This window comes from Mauremys mutica, chromosome 2, assembly GCF_020497125.1.
Source record: "Mauremys mutica isolate MM-2020 ecotype Southern chromosome 2, ASM2049712v1, whole genome shotgun sequence".
Classification (NCBI taxonomy): Eukaryota; Metazoa; Chordata; order Testudines; family Geoemydidae; genus Mauremys; species Mauremys mutica.
Genome location: NC_059073.1, coordinates 6044134 through 6065919, shown reverse-complemented (window position 1 = coordinate 6065919; position 21786 = coordinate 6044134). Strand labels below are relative to the sequence as shown.

General features: G+C 56.9%; 2 protein-coding genes across 3 annotated transcripts in view; both read left to right on the top strand.

Moving 5' to 3' along the window:
• RECQL4 (RecQ like helicase 4) overlaps positions 1-9666 on the top strand; it is a 45849-nt gene extending 36183 nt beyond the window's left edge. Inside the window, 8 exon segments of the mRNA XM_045006385.1 lie at positions 326-463; positions 1166-1328; positions 2043-2172; positions 3354-3526; positions 3842-4028; positions 4904-5069; positions 6806-6914; positions 8489-9666. Coding sequence (XP_044862320.1) covers positions 326-463; positions 1166-1328; positions 2043-2172; positions 3354-3526; positions 3842-4028; positions 4904-5069; positions 6806-6914; positions 8489-8610 — 1188 coding nt within the window. The 3' untranslated portion in view covers positions 8611-9666.
• A 1769-nt stretch (positions 9667-11435) lies between these two features.
• MFSD3 (major facilitator superfamily domain containing 3) lies at positions 11436-15836 on the top strand. Of its 2 annotated transcripts, none has more exons than XM_045006407.1 (6): positions 11436-11664; positions 12273-13012; positions 13286-13433; positions 13714-13820; positions 14642-14751; positions 15219-15836. In XM_045006407.1, the coding sequence occupies exons 2-6, from the start codon at positions 12331-12333 to the stop codon at positions 15390-15392; spliced, it is 1221 nt and encodes a 406-aa protein (XP_044862342.1). In that variant the 5' UTR covers positions 11436-11664; positions 12273-12330; the 3' UTR covers positions 15393-15836. The 2 variants fall into 2 exon arrangements, with proteins under 2 accessions (XP_044862342.1, XP_044862341.1); XM_045006406.1 differs by having other exon boundaries at positions 11437-11606.
• Positions 15837-21786: the final 5950 nt, after the last annotated feature.

Below are 21786 nucleotides of genomic sequence, written 5' to 3'. Positions count from 1 at the left end.
GCCCAAGCCTGGCTTTAGGCACAGCCAACCCTGGAGCCCTGTGCTGATGGAGCCAGTCACAGGCTTGGACCAGCACTGAGAAGGGAGTGAGGAGGAAACTTGCCATAGATCCAGACTGATAGGGAAATGTCCTGCCACTGCCTCGTTCCTCGCTGCCCAGCCTCCGTCTCAGCGAGACCCAAGCAGATGGCAGTTCTCAGCCCCGTTTTCCCCGCCAGCAGCTGGGAAGCTCCAGGCTCAGTGTGCGTGGCAGGGGCTGCTCTCTTGCCTTTGTGTGTGTGTCTCACTGTTCACCCCACACTCCCCGGCTCCTTGTCCTCCCCAGGGCGGGGATCTGCACGAGCTCAGGCGACATATCTACGCCGACACTGTGGATTTTTTCACCATTAAGAAGCTAGTGCAGAAGGTTTTCCCTCGCTGCAAGTGCCTGGAGCTTCACCGCAAACAACAGGACCTCAGCAGGGTGAGGAATGAGCCCTAGAGTGACCAGATGTCCCGATATTTAACCCTTTGTCCCGTGTCCCGATCAATGTAGGATCGGGACGCCATTTGTCCCGATATTCAGGTAAGAAGGCGAGCGGGAGGGAGGCGCCGACTCCATGGGTGCTCTGGGGCTGGAGCACCCATGGGGAAAAATTGCAGCCAACCTCCCCCCTCCTTGCCACCTCCTCCCCCCCAGTGTGCCGCGTCCCCGCTCCTCCCCCTGCTCCCAGCACTTCCCGCCTCCTAACAGCTGTTTGGCGGCGCTTAGCGCTTTCCGGGAGGGAGGGGGGAGGCGCGGGGTCGCGCCGTGCTCAGAGGAGGAGGTGGAGAAGAGGTAGGGCAGGAGTGAGGACTTGGGGGAAGCGGGTGGAATGGGGGTGGGGTGAGGGCGGGAATAGGTGGGCGGGGCGAGCACCCATCCGGCAGAGGGGATGTCAGCAGGGGTGAGAGGCAGGTGGGAGGGTGAAGAGGCGAGTGGTGGCTGGGGGACTGAGGAGGGATGCAGCAAGCCAGTGGCGGGCAGGGGTGGGAGGAGCTGAGCAGGGGCGGGGCCTGGGGCAGAGTGGGGCACCTCTCTGGGAGCTTGTCATGTGTGGGCTGAGGGAGGAAGGAGGTCTCCAGCCCCTGCTGCTCGTCTCTGGTACCTCCTGCCTGAGAAGGGCTCGGCGTTGTTTCCCTGCAGGGGGGCGAGGTGTTGGACGCTGAGATGATGGAGCTCATGAGAGCCAGTGAGGAGCAGGCATGTCGGGATGACGGGATGAGTGGGCAGCAGCGAGTGTGTTATAAACACGAGCGCGCCATCCCCATGCAGCAGACAGTGGAGTCCCTGGACATCCGAGAGGAAGGTGAGGCTCACGCTGCTTCCTGGCGTGGCGATCTGGAAAGGATTCTTCCTCCCCTCAGCTCTGTGAGCAGGACGGGGCCCCTGGCCGGGATAGTGTGGGCTTCTTTGGCTTTGTGCAACGTCCAGTGCTGGTGGCAGAGCAGACTGATCGCGGTGGGGCTGGTGGGGACGCAGGCGGGGCTGGGGCAGGGCCAGTCGGCCCCTCGGTGTGAGCTGGGTTGGGGCATGGGCGGGGCAGGCCAGCCTTGCGGCCTGATCCAGTAGGGCTGACCCTGCTGCTGGATCTGTTCCCCTCTCCTTCTTACAGACTTGCCCAGGTGTATCAGGGGAGGGCAAGTGCAGGGCAGCTGTCATGTCTGGTGTTTGAAAGTTGCCCGGCCAGGCTGGGGCTGCTCCCAAGTCTGCTGCGAACACAAGGGATGTGCCTTGTGCACAGAGAGGGGAGCCGCGTGCAGCTGCTCCTCCTTAACATAGAGGGGGCGGCTCATGTCCCATCATGCCCTGCTCTTGAACAAGCCAGATGGAGGGCAGTCGCAGGTCCGGTGTGGGGCAGTCAGCTGGTGGCATGGGAGGCTAGCGTGCACCCCAGGGGAGGTGGACCATAGCACTGCGGGCATAGGAAACCAGAAGCCTGGCTCTGTGGGGTGACTGCAGCTCATGCCAGTCCCACCGGAGCTCCCCGTGATTGGCGCACGTCTCCTCTCCTCTGTTACAGGCATTGAGACCCTGCTGTGTTACCTGGAGCTGCATCCGCAGTGCTGGGTGGAGCTGCTGCACCCCACTTTCTCCTCCTGCCGGGTGGTGTGTTACGGGGGCCCCCAGCAGCTCAGGGCAACCGCACAAAGGTTTGTCGCTGCATGGCATAGGGCGTGATGAAATCTGAGCCCTTCCATGCGGGGACTGGAGAGACCTCTCGGGATGTGCAAACTCTGTGGGAAATGCCTTAATCAGATCAGACACAGCTTCAAAACGGTTTCATCTGCTTCTGGGCACCTCCTTACCCGGAAGGGCTGCTCAAACCAGAGCTGTGACTGCACTTGGCAGGGAGGAGCTCAGCTGGGGGATGTTCTTGCCAGCAAGCACTGTGGGGGCTGGCACCTGGAGGAGGGAGGTGAATGGGTGGAAGGGGGATAAGTAGGAGTCACGGGATGAAATTGGGAACGTTGCCGGGAGGATCTATGAGGAATAGGATGGAGAGCTCTTCTCCTGGGATGCTGAGAGAGAGACTGGGCTGGCAGACACACTGCACTGGCCGGGGGATGGACTGGCACAGCTGGGTAGGGCTCTTCCACTGTGCGCCCTCCGGCTAAGAAACAGCAAAGTGCCCCACAAAGGTGGGGCTGCTTTGTGGTGCCGTAGGGGGGTGTTTCAGGGAGCGGAGGGGCAATAGATTCAAACTCTCCTCTGAAAGGCTCCTTGCACTGCTGTGCTAAGGGTTATATTCAGCACTGCTGGATGTCTGGAAGGAGCGGGATGGCAGCGCTGCAGTAATCCTGGATGCTTGCTGCCTGCAGGAGTGACTGCCTGATTCGATGCAGGGTGCCAGTTTGGTCACTACACCGCTGGCAGCTGGGTTCACAAGGGGCTGAATAACAGTGCTCGGCCCCTGTGCCCAGTGCGTAAACTGATGCCTCCTGGAACCAGGCAGGAATTGCCCTCCACAGGCAGCATTGCACAGCTGGCCAGGGGCCTCCGGGCTGCCTCCCACCTACCTCTGCAGTACCAGGGGTTGATCGGTTGGCAGCAGCGTACAGACAACGATGTGAGGGGCCAGTGCAGCAAACCCAATGTTAATAAAGATACATGGAGCTTTGCACTGATCCTCACAACCTTGCAGAGCGGTAGGGAACTGTGGCAAAGAGACAGGCCCGAGGCTGTAGAGGGAGTCTGTGTCAGAGGAGGAGTTCCTGGCTCCCTGCTCTAGCCCCCGTCTCCCCAGTTCCTGTGTTACTGCTGCTGGCTTTGATTTTTGTCTCTGGGTTCTCAGCGTCTGCATCCTTAGCTCTTTCTCTCCTCCGGCTCTCAGCTCCCCACCCATCGCAGTGTGCCTGGCCCGAGAGCGTCTGGCAGGGGTGGATCACACGCACGCCAGCTCTGTGGAGTTCGATGTGATCGCGCTCAGCGACTCCATGGGCTGGGAGGTTCTGCCGGTGAAGCGAGCCCTGCGCCAGCTCCAGTGGAGCACACAGCTGCAGAAAGGTGCTGAGACTGCTTCTCCGGGGCACCGGGGTCTAGCGCAGAGCTGGGGAAGGGAGCCCCAGGGAGAGCTATGGTGGAAGGATAAAAGCCCCCCTCCTCCTGCAGTCCACATGAGCTCTAAAAGTGCCATGGGTGTCTATGGGGATTGGCACTCAGGGCAAAGCCCAGAGCTCTTGGGGGAAGCCGTTAGGTTTTCTGGCCCTGCTCAGAGCCCTGCATTCAGTGATTCTCTTGTGTCCCCACTCGCTGCGCGTGTGTCATCTAGTGATCCCGAGCCAGTTCCCAGAAAGAGCCCCTCCCCCTCCTCGTTGTCAGGTTGCCATGGCACTGGGAAGAGCGGTGTCCTGGTGGAATTCGGCGACCTGTCCTTTCACCTGCGCTCCTATGGAGACCTCACGGACCAGGAAATGGACTCTGTGTGCAACTTCCTGCACCACCGGGTGACGGCGCGGGAAACAACCACCCTCTGTCAGCTCCAAGCCTGCTTCAGGGCCTTCCAGAGGTGAGCATGGGCAGCCGTGGGGAACCCAGCCCCGCTCTGCACGCCCCAGACAGTCGGTTCCAGCTAAAGCCTCCACAAAGAGATTTCCCCTCCTGCCTCTTACCTCTACCCTCCCTTCCCCGCTGAGGGAGGCCCCGGGGGTTACTGCAAGACGTGCTGGTGGTAAGACTATGGAAGCGGAGGGGGGCTCGTCGCACTTGAGGTGCAATGAGTTAGACAGCAGCAGTACGAGGCGAAACGCAGACGTCCTGCGGTGTCTGTCAGCAGGTCAGACTGTGTGTGGGGTGGTGAGGAGGCTGGTGGTACTTGACTGGGGTGGGGAGCAGAGCTGGAAGGTCCGTGAGGTTGGCTGGGGAAGTCCATGGAGAGCTTTTGAAAACAAGGGGCATAATTTTAATCCAGATCCTGAGAAAACTGGGGCCAGTGGAGCTGCTCCCACAGGAGCAAAGAACTCGCCCCCTCCACTGGTCTGCCTTCTCTGACATACACACAAAGCAGTGTGGCCATTCCAACTCCCCCAAGCCCTACCAAACAAACTGCTCCCTGCACGCATGCTCCTCTCCGGGGAGAGATGAGAACCCGAACCACACAGAGCACACACATCCCATCACATCGCTCCGGGCATGATTGGCAGATACTCCGGGGACCAGGCCACGAGAAGAACCTGCACGGAACAGACTAGAACTCCAGGGTATGGACAGCATGGGGTTATCCTGCTCTATACACGTGGCCTTGCTTCTCCCCTCCCGTTGGGCTCCCTTCCCTTCTTGCTCTTCCTCCTTCCCTGCGGCTTATCCCATTCTTTTCTCCAGTTATCCTGCACCCTAAGATCTAGTGGTGCCCGTTCTATCAGTAACACCCCTTTTCCTGAGCAGCGTGGCCTGCCAAGCCAGTGCCCTGTACTCGGAGCGTGTGGACGAGGAGAGGAGCTCCCGGCTGAAGGCCTTGTTGATGGACTATTTTGAGAAGAAACCTGCGCTGGACGAGAGCGAGCTAATGTGCAGGGAAGACGAGGAGGCAGAAGATCTCAATAACATTAAAGTCAGCAAACCCCTTTCTTTACTTCCTTTTGTTGGTATCTAGTTTTGAGCCCATCTGAGCCACTCACAGGCTGGCATTTCTGAAATCCCTGTAACCATGGCATGTAGACACTAGTTTTAGTGTCAGCAGTTGCATTGGAAAGGCTGTCTGTATAGCATATGGTTGTACCAGGGTGGGATGGGATGGACTGCATGTATGTGTATGCACACACTCTCTGAGTGGATCAAAATCCACAGCAGCGCTGGTTCCTCCTGGATTAAAGGATGTTAAGCTTTGAAAAGGGGGTGAGCGGGGTGTGTGTGTATGAGAGAGAGAGAGAATATCTAGGAAACATTTATCTCATTCTGGCTTTAAAACCGTTGGCGCTGCCATTTTGGTGAACATTCTGTGACTGGATTTGAGACACTTCTCTTTTACTGAAGTATGGAAGCACTTTGCCCAGTGGGGGTATGTTTCCATAACTTCTTTGTTTTCCTTTTATTCGTTTAAAAAGTCTCCCTGCACTCCCTGTTTAAACACTCTCCCTGTAGCATTCTTATGCTAGTGCCAAACATCCGGTAAGTGAAAGTGACCAGAATCAAAAGTGAAACTGATCACTGAAGAGCGCAAAAGTGATCAACCATGATGCTGAAAAGTAAATTAGAGGATTTTTTCCCCTGATTCCATAATCCGAGGGTCTGTTAGATCAGTGGTTTTCAACCAGGGATTCATGTACCCCTGGGGGTACACAGGCCCTCCAGGGGTCCATCAACTCATCTAAATATTTGCCTAGTTTTACAACAGGCTACATAAAAAGCACTGGCGAATTCAATGTAAACTAAAATTTCATACAGGCAATGACTTGATTATACTGCTCTATACACTATACACTGATATGTAAGTACAATATTTATATTCCAATTGATGTATTTTATATGGTAAAAATAAGAGCAGTTTTTCAGTGTCACAATGTGCTGTGACACTTCCATATTTTTATGTCTGATTTTGTAAGCAAGTCGTTTTTCAGTGAGGTGAACCTTGGGGATACGCAAGACAAATCCTACTCCCGAAAGGGGGACAGAACTCTGCAAAGACTGAGAGCCAGTGTGTTAGATGGACAACAATGTCTAATCCATGTTTCTGTATTGCACTTTCTGTTTTGAAATATGGCTTTTATTGTGTGTCCCTGTTCTGTAACCAACAGAAACCTATCTAAGGCCATGTCTACACGACCACTTATGTTGGCAAAACGTATGTCGCTCACGTGTGTGAAAAAACCAGCCCCCTGAGCGACATAAGTTTTGCCGGCATAAGTGGTCGTGTGCACAGGTGCTATGTCGGCGGGAGAGCTTCTCTCACCAATATAGCAGCTGCCGCTCATTGGGGTGGTTTAATAATGTGGATGGGAGAGCTCTCTCCCGTCGGCTTAGAGCGGCTACACGAGAGATCTGTACCGATTCAGCTGTGTCACTGTGAGAAGTGCCACTGTCAGCTCGCTAGCGAGGACATGGCCCAATCCAAGCACAGGAAGCGACCACAGCTCACTGATTTGCTCCCAGTTAATGTTATCCCTTGGTGTGAAGTGGCTTGTGAGTGCTCATTAGCACTGTGTTTGGTTTTTGGATTTGTCTGATCAAGAAATGGTCTCTCCCAACACTACGAGGCTGTAGAGAGAAGGAATCTTCCAGGGAGACCAAGAGGGAACCTGGCTTATTTTCCCCGCAAAGCCTAACAAATTTCAAATGTTTTCTCTCTAGCTGCGGGAGTGGGAAGGGCAGATCCGTTCAGACATCCGGAATTTCTTGTCCATTCGCCAGGATGAGAAGTTCTCTGGCAGAGCTATTGCCAGGATATTTCACGGCATTGGTAAGGAAAGCCGAGTGCAGGACTGGAATCCTGTCTGCCTTTTGCTGCTTATGTAATATGACTTGCCACAATGCTAGGCATTTTCTGCCTGATCTCTGTAACCGCTGCACAGATCTCATCTTAAGCCTCCTTAAAACGTCTTTGTAACCATGGCTATGGTGAAAGGTGCTGGCTTGGAGCCTGAAGGCTTCTTTGGGGACCTGCTCCCGCTGCTGTCCTTGTCAGTTATCGTGAAATGATGTGCAACCCTCGGTCCTGGGGAGTGGAGTGTAACCCCCACTGCTGAGCTGCAGGGGACCTCTGACACTCGGGCTGGCCTTCCCCAGCCAGGGGGGGTTACACGGTTACAGGGTGAGCTGTGCTTTAAGGCTCCTTTGAGGACAGGGTTCGCTACCTTCCCCTCTTTCTGGGAGGAATCACACAATCTCGCCTCCCCCAGACGGGGCATCTGGGCTGCAGCCCACTGGCCACCACCGCTGTTAACCCAACAGGCTGAGCTTGTTTGGCACCTGCAAGCCCTTTTCCTTCGGGGTCCTTTGGCAGCAGCTGATTAGAGAGACAAAACCAGCGTGTCTCAAGCGTAGCCTCATGCAAGCCCTCCACAGGGCCAGAACATGCAGAGCAAAGGGTAAAACAGTAACGGCCTGTGAGCATGTTTCCCCTGACCTCGAGCGTCATCTTTCCTTGCTAGCATGGTAAGTTCCCTCCTTCTCTGGGTGGGGAGCCAGCCTGCTTGCTGCAGCTCCTGTCTCCTTGCATCCCCGTCAGCGCTCACCGGCAGCCCCCCGCAACTCACTCCGCTCCCCTTCCTTCTCTAGACCCAGCATCCTCCAGCTGCTCAGTGTCCCTTTGCTCCTGACTTCAGGCCTGGAAAGAGTAAACTCTACCAGCCTGCTTGGTGCCAAGCTGGGGTATTCCCCAATTCATAGCATCCCTGCTGTTTTCTGGAGGACCCTTAGTGATCTCTGGGACTGTACCTTACCTTCATCACTGTTCGGGGAACCAAGAGGAAACCCTAACAGCCTCTGATTTAACTCCTTGCTGCCCAGCAGGATAATATCAAACAGGTGAACTGAGGGGCATGTCGACTACTTTTTATAATCATCATAACTCCCTCCTCCTGCACAGGACCCCATGTTACAGCTTGGCTCTGTCTCCCTCTAGTAGCCTTACCACATACAGGTTTAGGAATCTGCTACTGCCTTTGAACTAATAGACACTGGCTTTTAGCTCGACAGAGGCCCATGCTTTTAGATGCAGATGACCTGGGTCCAGTCCCCTTAGATGACCCGTCTAGGGACATTGTCATTGTGTGAACAAGGTTACAGCCTCCTAGAGCTCTGTGGGCCTGTCTGACACAGGTGTAATTCCACAGGTGACCCTGATGTGCTGGAGCAGGGAATCCGGCCTCTGAATGCCTAGGCCTAAGCCACGTATGCTCAGCTGCTGTTAATGTCTAGGTCGCTTGTGTGAAAGCTTTGGCCACTGTTCTGTTCAGAATTCGGCACTGCCACTGAGTGAGAGGCGGGTGATGGGCTCAGCAGCTGACTGGGCCTTTTTCTTTCTCCAAACAGGGAGCCCATGTTACCCCGCTCAGGTCTATGGACGAGACCGCAGGTTCTGGAGGAAATACATCCACTTTGACTTCAATAGAATCATGCGCCTGGCCACCGAAGAGATTATCCGATGCAAATGAGTCTGCGAGGGCTGGGGTGTGATCCACGGAACATCAGACACTGACCAGCAGGGCAATGGAACGGCACAACAGCCACCAGAGCAAAGCCAGGGAGCCCTGCAGGCCATGGCTCCGTATGCCGCTGCTCCTGTGTTCCATTCACCTCACTGCAGATCCCACGAGCTCCCACGAGGGACCTTGATCTAATGGCTGTGTCGTGATTCTAGTCCCAGTTAACCCGGTGCTGGGAACCAGGGCACCCACTTGCGCTGGGGACTCCTCTGCAGATCCCACCAGGCGAGGTACCTGCTTTTCAGAAGTGGAGAGGATACGCCGTGGGCTGTGCCCGAAGGAGGCTGGGCGAGAGAACGGTTAGAGCCTGACGGTGGCTGGGAGGAAGAGGCTTTGGGCGATTATCCAGTTGACTGTATATAAATGTCCCTTTTAAGGTTCAGTCCCCTAGAGCTGCCCCAAGCAAACGCACTTCTCTGGCTCAGGGAGGCGAGTCACCAGCCCTGGGTGCTGGGGGCTTGTCTTGTCTTCCCACTTTTCAGGGCTAACTCCACTATGGTGTTCTACTCATTTTGCAAAATTGTACATCATCTGAACACGTTTCCTGCCCCAGCCCTGCCTCTCACCCCCGGTACAGGGGGAAGGGGGACTGGGTACAGCCGGACTTTTCTCAGACATGGGCTGTGAATAGACATGTTCCGTTCCCACGGGATATTCAATAACCATCGTGGGAGGTGGCACCGTTTGGCCAGTTCAGGAGGGGGTGGGATGCTGTCCATACGTTTAGATGGTGCAGGGGAGGTGGAATGCCCCTCCCAACGTGCCATAACGTGTGTAAAAAGTAACAGATGTTCGTGTCTGTATTTACGTCCGAGCTTTGACTGTTGCAGTGTTTCCCCTCGCTAACGATTGTCTGTTGCTCAGCGTCCGTTCCAATGCCTTCGGAGTGTCTTCTCAGTGCTGTTCTATTTCCACTGACCATCTGGAATCTTTGTTTCCCCTCTTCCATCTGGGACCATGTTTGGGTTTTATATTCACACTAATAAACAGTGACTTTATAAAGTGCCTGTGACTTCAGCCCTTCCCTTCCGGCCGTGTGAGCAGAGTTCCAAGACTCTGCCTGTCTCCCTGGGAGCTGCTGGGGGTGGTGGGGCACTGCAGGGTGAGGGATTTGGGCATGTGGAATGATCTCTTCAAAGGCACCTGGGAGAGGGAGGAGCCCTAATTCTGCTGGATGCCTTTGCATATCCCACCCTTTGGTTTTTATCTGCATAAACTAAACCCAAAAGCCAACCTCCACAGCCGGCCATTGTTTTCAAGTAGGACAGATTGGGTTATGCTACTCTGCACCTTGGTATAAGGAGAGGTCGGGATGCTTGGGTATGTGTGGGGGAGAAGCTCCCAAATCCAGGCGAGGTACCAGCTGGCAGTTCTCTGGCCTGTGTTATACAGGAGGTCAGGTGCTTATTTGGTCCCCACTAGCCTTGGAATCTATTTTAAAAAAAAAAAAACAACAACAGAGGAGTTTTATAAAGCCACTAAGTTTGCAGCTGGTCTGGTAGCTTAGTAAGTACGTGTGTAGAACTGCTTTCAGAACTGCCCCAATGAACCTTTCGTATCTCCCAACTGACCCCGCTCTGTGTATCGAGTGCACTCTGTACAGGGCCATGCTTAACGCATGCCAATGGCTGTAACTGGATTTTCATGCCACTGAAAGTTGGCTAATTGAAAGCCTGCAGGCCTCTTGCAGACAGGCACAGGCTGGATGTTGGGAGGTCAAGCTTCCCTGCCTGGGAGGGCTCCAACTTCTGGAGGTGAGAGGGACCTCACGGGGGGCCATTCAACCCTTAGCTCCTCTGCTGACACCCCCTCCACACCCACCCCCACCAAAGGCGCACCTCCAGCACTTCTCTGCAGCCTGTAGCTGACATTGCTGGCCCCCCCACACCAGCACGGGCAGCGGCTACAGAAAAGGCAGCTGGGGTCAGAGAGATGGGGCAGGGCACAGAATGTCTTTATCGCAGCAGCCTGGAGAGGTGCCGGGGAAGGGTCAGTGATGGAAAGCAGTCTCCATTCAGGGGGGAGGCCTATGTGAAATAGCATGGGTGTATGTGTTTAGGCCTGGGGGCGATGGGCACTGGGCAGCAGGGTGGGGTACCACAGTTGCCCTCCCCCACCCTTGACCTTTGCTAAAATGGGTAAGGACTATGTAACTAGACGGTGTCTGTCCAGGGGTGAGGTGGGGCTGGTGGAGGGTTCACCGGCACGCCGTAGCAGGGGCTGGTGCCAGCGTGTGTGTGTGTGGGGGGGGGGTGACGTGGCTGGTTAGTGCTGATGAAGGTGAGACATGGCGCAGGCAGGCCCTGAGCTCCGAGCTGTTGGGGGCTGTGGCACTGGGGGTGGCGTGCGCAGGGGCTTGGGGATCTGGGGCTGGAGGGGGGGGCAGAGGGGCTCCTGGGGGTGGGGGCCACGGGCCCTGTGTGGGGCAGGGCAGCGGTGGGGCCGCTCTAGGAGATGAGGAGGGGCAGGGCAGCATGGGGAGGGCGAGGGGGGGTTCAGGTCGTGCCCCCCCGGCACAGGGACGTGGCCTGGGCACATGCTGGAGTGGAGCAGAGCTGGGGCCCCAGGCAGCCTCTGGGCCCCGCCCCCTCGGAAGGGGCCTGTGGGGCCGGGGTCAGTACCAGCCAGCCCAGCATGGCAACTGCAAGGTCGGTCCTCCGCAGCCATAGAGAAGAGCGAGCGGCGTGCTAGAAGGGCCCCACCCGAGCCCAACGAGCAGCAGCCCAGACGGGACCCTCTGCGCAGCCCCGGACCAGCCAATAGCGCGCCGTCGCTCCCCAGACAGTGGGCGTGGCTGGGTCGCGGCGGGAAAGGCGGCCCCTCTAGCCGGCACTTCCGCGTTCTCTGTGGCTGTGGAGGACCCAGGCGCTGCTGTAGACCCCCGAGTTCCCCCAACCCCCGGTGCCGCCAACCCTCGCAGCCCCGCCCCGGAGCGGCAGCGGGGGGTGAGCCCCGCCCACTGGGGGGGTCTGGGCTGGAGGGTCTGTCGTTTTGGCTGTCACAGTAGGTGGTCCTGTCGCCATGGTGACTGTCGCCATGGTATCAAGCCCTAGCAGTGGCATTGGGGGGCGTTGCTATGGCAGCGCTGAGCTGTGGCTGTCACCATGGTATCAGGCCCTAGCAGTGGCATTGGGGGGCGTTGCCGTGGCAGCGCTGAGCTGTAGCTGCCTGTCACCATGGTATCAGGCCCTAGCTGTTGCATTGGGGGTGTTACTGTGGCAGCGCTGGGGTGTGGCTGTCACTGTGGCAGCAGTGGCTACATGGTGTCTCTGTTACCATGGCATCAGGCACTAGCTGTTGCATTGAGGGTGTTACCGTGGCAGCGCTGGGGTGTGGCTGTCACTGTGGCAGCAGTGGCTACATGGTGTCTCTGTTACCATGGCATTAGGTGACAGGTATCATGGTACCTGTTGCCGTTGCATCAGGTGACTCCAGGGCCTGGTCCAGTGCAGCCAAGCTGGTGCCCCCGATCCTGCTCCTCGTACATGCGCCCTGAATTCCCAAGCCGAGGCCAAGGCCCATGCCTTAACCCCTGCTGTGCTGGTTCACTCGCCTTGGCCTCTCCCCTCGCCGAGCCCGATGTAACGTCTGTCTGTTTGTGTTCCCCACAGCCCAGCGAATCTCCCCCAGATCTTGTCCTGTGTGAGCCCCTCGGCCTGGGGCTGAAGGATGAACTCTAAGTATGTGCTACTGGGGTGCCTGTACTTCGTCCAAGGGATGCCATATGGGCTACAGTCCGGCCTGCTGCCCATCTATCTCCGCAGCGTGGGCCTCTCCTTCACCAAGATCAGCTTGGCCAAAATGCTCTACCTGCCCTGGGTCCTCAAGATGCTGTGGGCTCCTTTAGTGGATCAGTACCACACCAAGCAGACCTGGCTGGTGCTCAGCATGTCTGGACTAGTGCTGGCCTGCCTAGCATGTGCCACTATGTCACCAGAGACCAACTTCCTGCCCGTTGCTCTCATGCTGCTGCTCATGAACTTCTTTGCTTCTGTCCAGGACATCGCGGTGGACGGAGTAGCCGTTCGGCTCCTGGGGCAGGACGAGATCGGGTACGGCAACACTATCCAAGTGGTGGCTTACAAACTGGGTTCTGTGTTGGCGGGAGGAGGCCTTCTGACCTTGATGCACCTGTTGGGCTGGGGGGTTCTCTTCTTACTTCTGGCCATCATTTATCTTCTGGCCATACTGTATGTGTGGAGCGCTCCGGTACTGCAGCTCACACTGGGACGGCCTTCCCAGGATGGCCAGCCCCGGGCAAGAACCTTCAACCCTTGGAGAATTCTCCAGGAGCTTTTCCATGTGCCGGGCACCCTTTGGACCGCTGGCTTTGTCCTCCTCTACAAGCTTGGTGAGTGCCTGCCCGGTGGGGTGGAGGTGGTGGGGTTCCTCTCAGGAAAGAAGTGTTTCGAGTGGAGCACTCAGGAGGGCTGCTGGTGGAAAGGAGCTATTGGATGTAACAGCTGTAAATCTAGACAGGGTCACCTGCCAGGGCTGGGTTAGGGATTGAGCAGAGCCATTAAAGCTCCCTGTTGTGTTGTTGGACACGCCTGCATGCAGGGAAGAGTTTGATAGAGCATGGACTCGGCTGTGGCTCACCTGATTGTGTCCTTTCCCCTTGCAGGTGAGCAAGGTGCCACCACCATGTTCCCACTCTTCCTGCTGGACCATGGATTCTCCACCCAGCAACTTGGCTTCTGGAACGGGGTGATAGCCATGGTCTTCTCCATCACAGGTTCCTCGCTGGGTGGCCAGCTGATGTCCAAGCAGAGGTTAAGTGTAGAACGGGGCTCTGACACCTCCCTTCTTGTATGGGGCGAAAGGGACTGGTTTGTAGGTGGGGTGGGAGAGGCGTGTGTGGTAGGGGTGGGCATGAGATGCCTGGTGCTGTTTTGATTGCTCTTGGGCCCAGCTGTGTCCGATTCATGATTCTTCCTCTCAATCAAATGGGGAGGAATCAAACACAACCCTTCCCCTTCTGTTCTGCTTGCAGTGTCCTGCCGCACTCGCTTCCTTAACCATTTCTGCATTGGGTTTGTGACTTCTTTCCAGGTGGCCATTGTCTCTGCTGAAGGCTCTGTTACTGCTCCGCTTCTGCAGCCTGAACTTGCAGACCTTTTTGGTCTTCATCTACGATGATGGAGTGTCTCTCTTCAAAGGTGAGCACCCCCCGCTGAACGGAAGAGGGCTCCTCGTTGATAAGGGGTGAAGGGAAAGAGGACAGAGAGGCAGTGCAGGGCTAGTCAGAAATTTTCCCTCAGAACTGTGTTTTGAGGGAAAACTGGGTTTTCAACTATAGAATAATTTGGGCAACAGGTTTCTGATTTCCATGGAAAATTTTGAATTAGTCAAACCAAACTCACCAGAACATTTCAGTTTGGATCCACTTCATGGCTGAACTATATCCTCCATGATGCAGCATGTCCAGGGACTCTCGTGATGCACCCTGTCCTCCCTCCAAGAGGGAAGACCATGGTGCATCTTGGGAGATGTATCAGAAGGGTAGCCGTGTTAGTCTGGATCTGTAAAAGCAGCAAAGAGTCTTGTGGCACCTTATAGACTAACAGACGTTTTGGAGCATGAGTTGGGAGATGTAGTTCAGGTGCCTCACACTCCCATTCTCCTCTATAGGCTGGGCTTCCATATCGAACTACATCTCCCAGGTGGCATTTTGATAGCATTTCCAAATGGAAATATTTTAGTTTGGGGCTAAAATATTTTACCAGAAAATCGAACTTTTCTATGAAATTTAGATGAAAATAATTTAGTTTTTTCACAGAAGTTTTCATGTTGGGGGGACCCCTGTTTTCTGCCCAGCTCTTTCTGAGAGGTCCAGTGACTTGCACATGGCCCCAGTGAGTGTCAGCGACAGAACTGGGAGCAGAACTTTGGAGAAGCTGCTCTTGGGCCATGCCTCTCTCCAGCCCTGAACTTATCACCCGCATGACTCCCTTGTTGCCATGTCCTGCTGTATGCGTAGGGGCTGCGATCCTGAGTATCTGTGTCCAGCACTTCATTGGAGGGCTGATCACCACCCTGGCTTTCAGCACCATGATGCAGTGCACGCAGAGGGCGGATGGCAGCATACAGGTACCTCTGGAAATGCGGCCCAAGGGGGACTAGAATCAATGGGCACTTCAGCCATCTGCCTCCCTGTCTGCAAACTGGGGATGTTAATGTAGTATCCCCCAGTGTCAGCGGGCTGCTGAGACGGTTCACTCCTCCGTATTAGTGAAGAGCCCTGAGATCTGGGTCTCTGTATGGCCCTCCCAGACGTGACTGCTGCCCGAGGGAAGCATTATGTGCACTGGGCAGATGGGGAACTCAGGCACAGAAAAGGGAGCTGAGTTGCCCAAAGTCACAGACCACCCTGCAGCCTTGGAGATGAAGCTTGGCTCTAACCTGCTGAAGGGAATGACAGTTGGGACCCTTTCCTGCAGCCCTCGGCTGGGCAGGGTTTAGGCACTGTTTGGGCTGCCTGGGTCTCTCTGTTTGACAGCGTATGTGGGTCTCTCTGTGTTTGTCACCCCTCATGCTGGTGCGTCTGCCCTTTGCAGGCCACTCATTACAGTTTCCTGGCCACCCTGGAAGTGCTGGGCAAGCTGGCATTCAGCACCTTTGTCGGGAGCATCGTGGACTGGCTGGGCTTTGCATCCAGCTTCTGCTGCTTCCTCTTCCTCTCCTTCACCTCTGTGCTCTACGTCCTGAATATGCCTCCTGGCGGGAGCTAAGGAGACATGCCCGGCCTCTCCAGGGATTCACTGTGGGTGGGCCGTGGGCCAGGCTTAAGGGATGGACGGCTGAGAATCTCCCTGGCTGGACTTGCAGAGCCCTCGAGCAGGCGTATTAATTTGCACTCCTGGTGGACATTGGAGGAGCCCAAAAATGCCTGTGAAAATGAAACATCGCAGGGCCAAATGCTAAGACCCTGAGCGCCTGCACCTCCTGCTGGAGCCCTCAGGAATTGCAGGGGCTCAGCCTTTCCCTATGAGTGTCTCCGCAGCTGTAACCAACGTCTAAGTAAGATCTTCTCCTCTCCCACCCCCGGTATGGCCTACACTCCTGGCTTTCACCAGAGCTGCCTTAGGGAGCCAGGTCCCGTCTGTGCCGAGCCAGGGCTCCTGCGCTCACACTCCAGCCTCTAGGATCTGAAATTAAAACGTTTGTTTATTGAATGTGTCTCCTTCTCCTGCCCTGCACCACACTCAGGCCTGCCCCCGCTGAGAGAGTCGGTGTCCAGGCTGGGCCCTGTGCTGGAGCCCTGGGAAGGGAGGAGCGGGGCTGTCGGTTACCAGGGCCAAGCCGTTACAAGGCTCTTGTCCGTCTCGTCCCAGCTCCAGGGTTTGATGTTCTTGTTAATGGTTAGACTGGTGCAAGCTGCCCCCAGCCACATTGCAGAGTGCTCAGCTCGGGCTCAGCCGCGCTGCTGTTGCAGAGCCCTGTGTCTGCGTAGTACAGTCCCGAGCCAGCAGGCAGGTCAGTCTCCCAGCTCCTCAGGCCCTGGGTGCTGTCTCAGGATTCAGAGGAGAAGCACGTGACCAAGTGTGTCCAGGGAACGCCTGACGCATTGCTAGGGGGCGTTTTCTCCCCTATTAGAATAGTTACAGTATCATAGTTAGCGGGAGGGTTACAAAAAGAAAACTACCTGGGCCCTGGCTCTGCTGCAGCCTGACTCGGAGCACAGGTTGTGGCCGTGTATATTTTTACTCCCCGCGATGTTTGTTCACGCACAGTCACGTTTGCCCGGTGCTGCCGGGTGCACTTCCAGAACACGAAGAATGGCTAAACTTAAACCGTGAAATACAAAGTTAAGGTCCCTGCCCCCACAACTGTAACCCGTCTCTCTCTGAGCGATGCCCCACCATGCCAATAGCTCACAAACTAGTGCTGGTTTTAAAGGGCCGGCTGACTCCACTGTTTCTAGCGTCGGTCGTTTGTCAGACCCCTCTTGTCAAGGAACAACGGGGGTTTGAGAGGGGTCAGTTCCTGGCCTTTATGTGAGTCCCTAGGGCGCCTTTCCTGATGCCATAATGCAGTTGCCTTTGCTGCCTTTGATCACACTTAGTGCCATTGTTCAGGAAATGGGGGAGTAGCAGGAGTCCTGCTCCTATTACCCTAAAGCTGCTGCTTCCTGGAGCCTTTCATCCTCCTCTTATTTCATTAATGCTCTTGCCCTTGAACATAGTTGTAAAGTGGACTCGGATTGTAGAGCACTTTGAAATAGCTGCTGTCAGGGCAAAACTTCCAGAAAGAGCCTGTGAGGATACAACTCGGCACCACCCCCATTCTCAGAAAGCTGGCGAGGGCGGGTGTTGAGCTCACAGTGTATGTGCTAGAGAGAGACGCTCTGGCCTGGTGGTGAGGGCGCTCACGTGGGTGGTGGAAGCAGAGGTGGATTAAGATTTATTGGGACCCTGGGCACAAAGAACATTGGCCTCCTCCCAACCCTCCCCCGCCACCATGGGGCATCGCCTCCTGCTCTTCCACTTCCCCCCAGGCCCTGCTAGCTGGCTGGGAGCCAGGGCCGTGTTAAGAGCTTCCCCAGGGAGCCCTGGACCCTCCATCTGCCTGGGGCGGTGCACCCTGGTGGGCAGGAACTGCTCCTGGGCACCCTGGTCCCCCGTCCAGGGCAGGTGGAGGGACATGGCTCCCCACAGCTGCCTGGGCTTCCTGGGTGGCTTTTACCACAGCCTAGGACAGGGGTCCCCAAACTGTGGGGTGCACCCAGTGGGGGACACAGGAACATTTGGGGGGGTGCAGTAGGGCCTGGGTCAGCCATTCTGGGGGGTGGGGAGGCAGCACTGCCCTGCTCTGCCCCCAGCCCTGGCTCTGCTCCTGGCCATACCCCAACTGTCCCTCCAGCCCCGCTCCCGGCCATGGCCTCACTCCCAGCCCTCGACCGTGACCCCCGTCTTCCACTCCCAACTCTGGCCCCGGCTCCCGGGGCGAGGGGGTCAGAAAAAGTAACAATCCTGTTTCAGCCCCGCACATCCCAACTTTTTTGTCAGAACTGGGCATGTGTCCCATTTGCTTGTCAACTGATCAGCAGTTGGCAAGAGCAAACAGTACAAATGCCCAATCTTGACAAAAGGGGCTCGGGATTGGAGCGAGCGGCAGGGCTTGGGCCAGCTCTGCGTGGGGAGAAGGGGATTTGGGCAAGTGGCTGGCGCTGGCTCCCCGTGGGGATGGAGGGGGAACTCACCAGCAGGAATATGCTCTCACTCTACACAGGCTCCATCCGTCTTCTGGTCTGGCCGGGCTAGGGCCTCGGGAAAGAGAGGAGCAGGGTATGGGGCCAGACTGCCAGTGCTCCTGCGGGGCCTCCCAACTGGCCTGGGCCCCTTGGCACAGGCCCCATTGGGCCACCATGGTAAGCCGCCACTGGGTGGAAGACGTAATTTCATGTCCTTACTCCAATGACCATTTATTCACAGTGGAACAGTTTCAACAGGAGACACTGAGGATACCCCACCTCAGAATATCCCAAACCTCAGGAGCTAGGGGATTCTGCAATGTGGGAGACCCAAGTGCAAATCCCTTCTCCACGTCAGGCAGAGAGGGGAATTGAACCGGGGTCTCCCACATCTGAGGTGTGTGCCCTAACCACTGGCCTAAAGAGAGGTGCTGGGGCCATCTGCTCCTCCATTCATTTTGTAAATGGTGCCTCAGTCCCAACTTCTTCCCCCCCCCGCCCCCAAAAAAACCTATTTGGTGAATTTGCATCAAATTTCTGACTAGTTCTGGCTCACCACAACATGCATGTTTCAGTGAATTTACTATTAGTAGGATAAATTAATCATCCACCTCTAATTCTCAGGTCAGAACTGGTGCCAAAGCAGTTTAGCACCATCTGGGATGTTCTAAGGTGTTTTCTGGACTCTGAGATGGGAACAACCCCATAAAGCAGGCCTGCCCACGGAGCCTCACTGTGTGGCCCGCGAGGGGATTCTAAATCCCCCGCACACGGCGCTCTGCGGGCACCCCAGAGCCCTTTGAATCCCAGCCGCGGCCGGGAGTCAGAGGGCCCTGGGCTGCCGGCAGCCGCGGGGAGCCCAGAGCCCTTTAAATCTCAGCCGGGGCCGGGAGTCAGAGGGCTCTGGGCTGCCGGCAACCGCGGGGAGCCCTGAGCCCTTTAAATCCCAGCCGCGGGGAGTCAAAGGGCTCTGGGCTGCCCACAGAGATTCCCAGCCGCGGCTGGGATTTAAAGGGCTCAGGGATCCCTGCGGTTGCCAGCAGCCCAGAGCCGTTTGAATCCCGGCACGCGGCTGCTGTTTGCCCCCTCCCCGGACCCCTGCCCCAACTGCCCCCCAGGACCCCCACCCCCTATCTAAATGTTGCTGCTCCTGGTCCCCCGATTGCCCCCTCCCAAGACCCCTGCCCCAACTGCCCCTTGGGACCCCAGCCCCTATCTAAGCCTCCCTTCTCCTTGTCCCCAACTGCCCCCTCCTGAGACCCCCCCAACTTTCCCTCAGGACCCCACCCCCTACCTGTCCCCTGATAAACCCCTGGGACTCCCATGCCTGTCCTACTGCTGCCTGTCCCCTGACTGCCCCCCTGAACCTCTGCCCCATCCAACCCCCCCCTGCTCCCTGTCCCTTGACTGCCCCCTGGAATCCCCTACCCCTTCTCCAACCCCCAGCCCCCTTACTGTTCCACTCAGACCAGCGTGTCTGGCTCCGTGCAGCTCCAGACACATTGCTGCCATGCTCCCCCGCGGAGCCCACAGCCCCCCCCCCAGCACCTGCCTTCCAGACTTGAACACCTCAAAATTCAGGAGTGCTCAAGCTCAGTTTGGGCAGCTGTTACTTCATTTCTCCCAGATCAAATATACTGATCCACTGTAACTTGCTGTAGAAAAAGCAGGATAAAATTGAGCAAGAAATGCTTATTAGCACTGGAACTGCTATTTTCAACAGCCATTGCCTTTTTGTTTGTTTAAAAGGAAGACAGTGATATTGCATTGGCAAATTCCCCATAGAAACAAAGACTGGAACAAAAGAATAATAAAGGCACCTCAACTTTTCCTCATTTATGGAGGACAGTCTTATAATATGCATCCAGATATCCTCCAATCACACAAGCTGAAAACTGTTCCACTTTACTGCAGCTCTGTACAGGGCCACCCAGAGGATTCCGGGGGCCCAGGGTCTTCGGCGGCGGGGGGTCCTTCCGTTCCGGGACCCGCCGCCGAAGTGCCCCAAAGACCCGCGGCGGGGACCCCCCCGCTGCCGAATTACCACCGAAGCGGGACCCGCCGCCGAAGCGCAGCCCGGTCTTCGGTGGTAATTCGGCAGAGGGGGGCCCCGCCCAGGGGCGGCTCTACAAATTTGGCCGCCCCAAGCAGCCATGCCCGGGAGGCGCCCCCGAGCCGCGGGAGCAGCGGACCTCCCGCGGGCATGACTGCGGAGGGTCCGCTGGTCGCGCAGCTCGGCTGGACCTCCCACAGCTGCGGGCGGTTGGCTGGTCCGGCGGCTCCAGTTGAGCTGCCGCAGGCATGCCTGCGTGAGGTCCAGCCAAGCTGCGGGACCAGCGAACCGTCCGCAGTCATGCCTGCGGGAGGTCCACTGGAGCCGCCGGCCGAGGGTCCCCTCCGCAGTCATGACTGCGGCAGGTCCGCCGGCCCAGCCTGCCACCCCCCCCCGGGAAAGGGCCGCCCCAGGCGGGTGCTTGCCCCGCTGGGCTCTGGAGCCGGCCCTGGCCCCGCCGCGGGTCTTCGGGGCACTTCGGCGGCAGGTCCAGGAAGGGAAGGGCCCCCCGCCGCCGAATTACCGCCGAAGACCGGGCTGAACTTCGGCGGCGGGTCCCGCTCCGTCTTCGGTGGTAATTCGCCAGCGGGGGGTCCTTCCGCCCCGGAGCGGAAGGACCCCCCGCCGGCGAAGACCGGGAGTGGCAGAAGCTCCTGCGCCCGGCCCCGCACAAGAGTTTGCCGGGCACCCCAGAGCGAGTGAGGGACCCCGCTCCAGGGGCCCCGAAAAACTCTGGTGGGGGCCCCTGTGGGGCTCGGGGCCTGGGGCAAATTGCCCCTCTTGCCCCCCCCCTCTGGGCGGCCCTGGTTCTGTAACCATATGGGAACCAACCCTGTCTGTGTTCTGTGCACATCCAAAATTCCTGCTGAATGACCTGCTCTGGGAGCGTTACCAGTGACCCAGGGCTGGGGAGGCAGGAGGTGGGGGGGGGGGAGGCACTGGTGGGGGGGAGCCCAGGATTGGGGCAGCAGGGGGATACAGGCGGAGCCCAGGGCTGGGACGGGGGGCAGCCACATTTTTTTTTGCTTGGGGCAGCAAAAAACCTAGAGCCGGCCCTGCCGGGTTCCCCCAGCTGCTGGAGCCCTGAGCCCTTTAATTTGACCCTGAGGGCTCCCAGCCACCTCTTCAGCTGGGAGCCCCCGGTTGATTTAAAATAAAGTATCACCTCCCCACCCCCAACCTTCCTTTTTGGCCCACAGCTGTTTTGGTGGGGCGGTGCTGGGGAAGGAGGGTTTGTTTCTGCAGGGCTGGACGGCTCTGGGGCGGGGTGTTTCTGCGGGGCCGGGAGGTTTCGGCCCGCGGCTGTTTTCTCTGGAGTAATGTGGCCCTCGCCGCTTTACGAGTTGTGCAGGCCTGCTTTATGTCATTGTTTAGACCTTGGCAGAAATGGCATATTGTGTTTGTGTTTGATAATTCTGATCATTAATATAGTTTCAACCAGTTTGCCTACTGAAGTTAGGCTTAGCAGCCTGTAATTGCCAGGATCACCTCCGGAGCCTTTTTTTAAAAATTGGCGTCACATTAGCTATCCTCCAGTCATCTGGTACAGAGGCTGATTTAAGCGATAGGTTACATATCACAGTTAGTAGTTGTGCAATTTCATATCTGAGTTTTTTCAGGACTCTTGGGTAATACAGCCTGGTCCTGGTGACTTAGAATCATAGAATCTCAGGGTTGGAAGGGACCTCAGGAGGTATCTAGTCCAACCCCCTGCTCAAAGCAGGACCAAACCCAACTAAATCATCCCAGCCAGGGCTTTGTCAAGCCTGACCTTAAAAACCTCTAAGGAAGGAGATTCCACCACCTCCCTAGGTAACCCATTCCAGTTCTTCACCACCCTACTAGTGAAAAAGTTTTTCCTAATGTCCAACCTAAACCT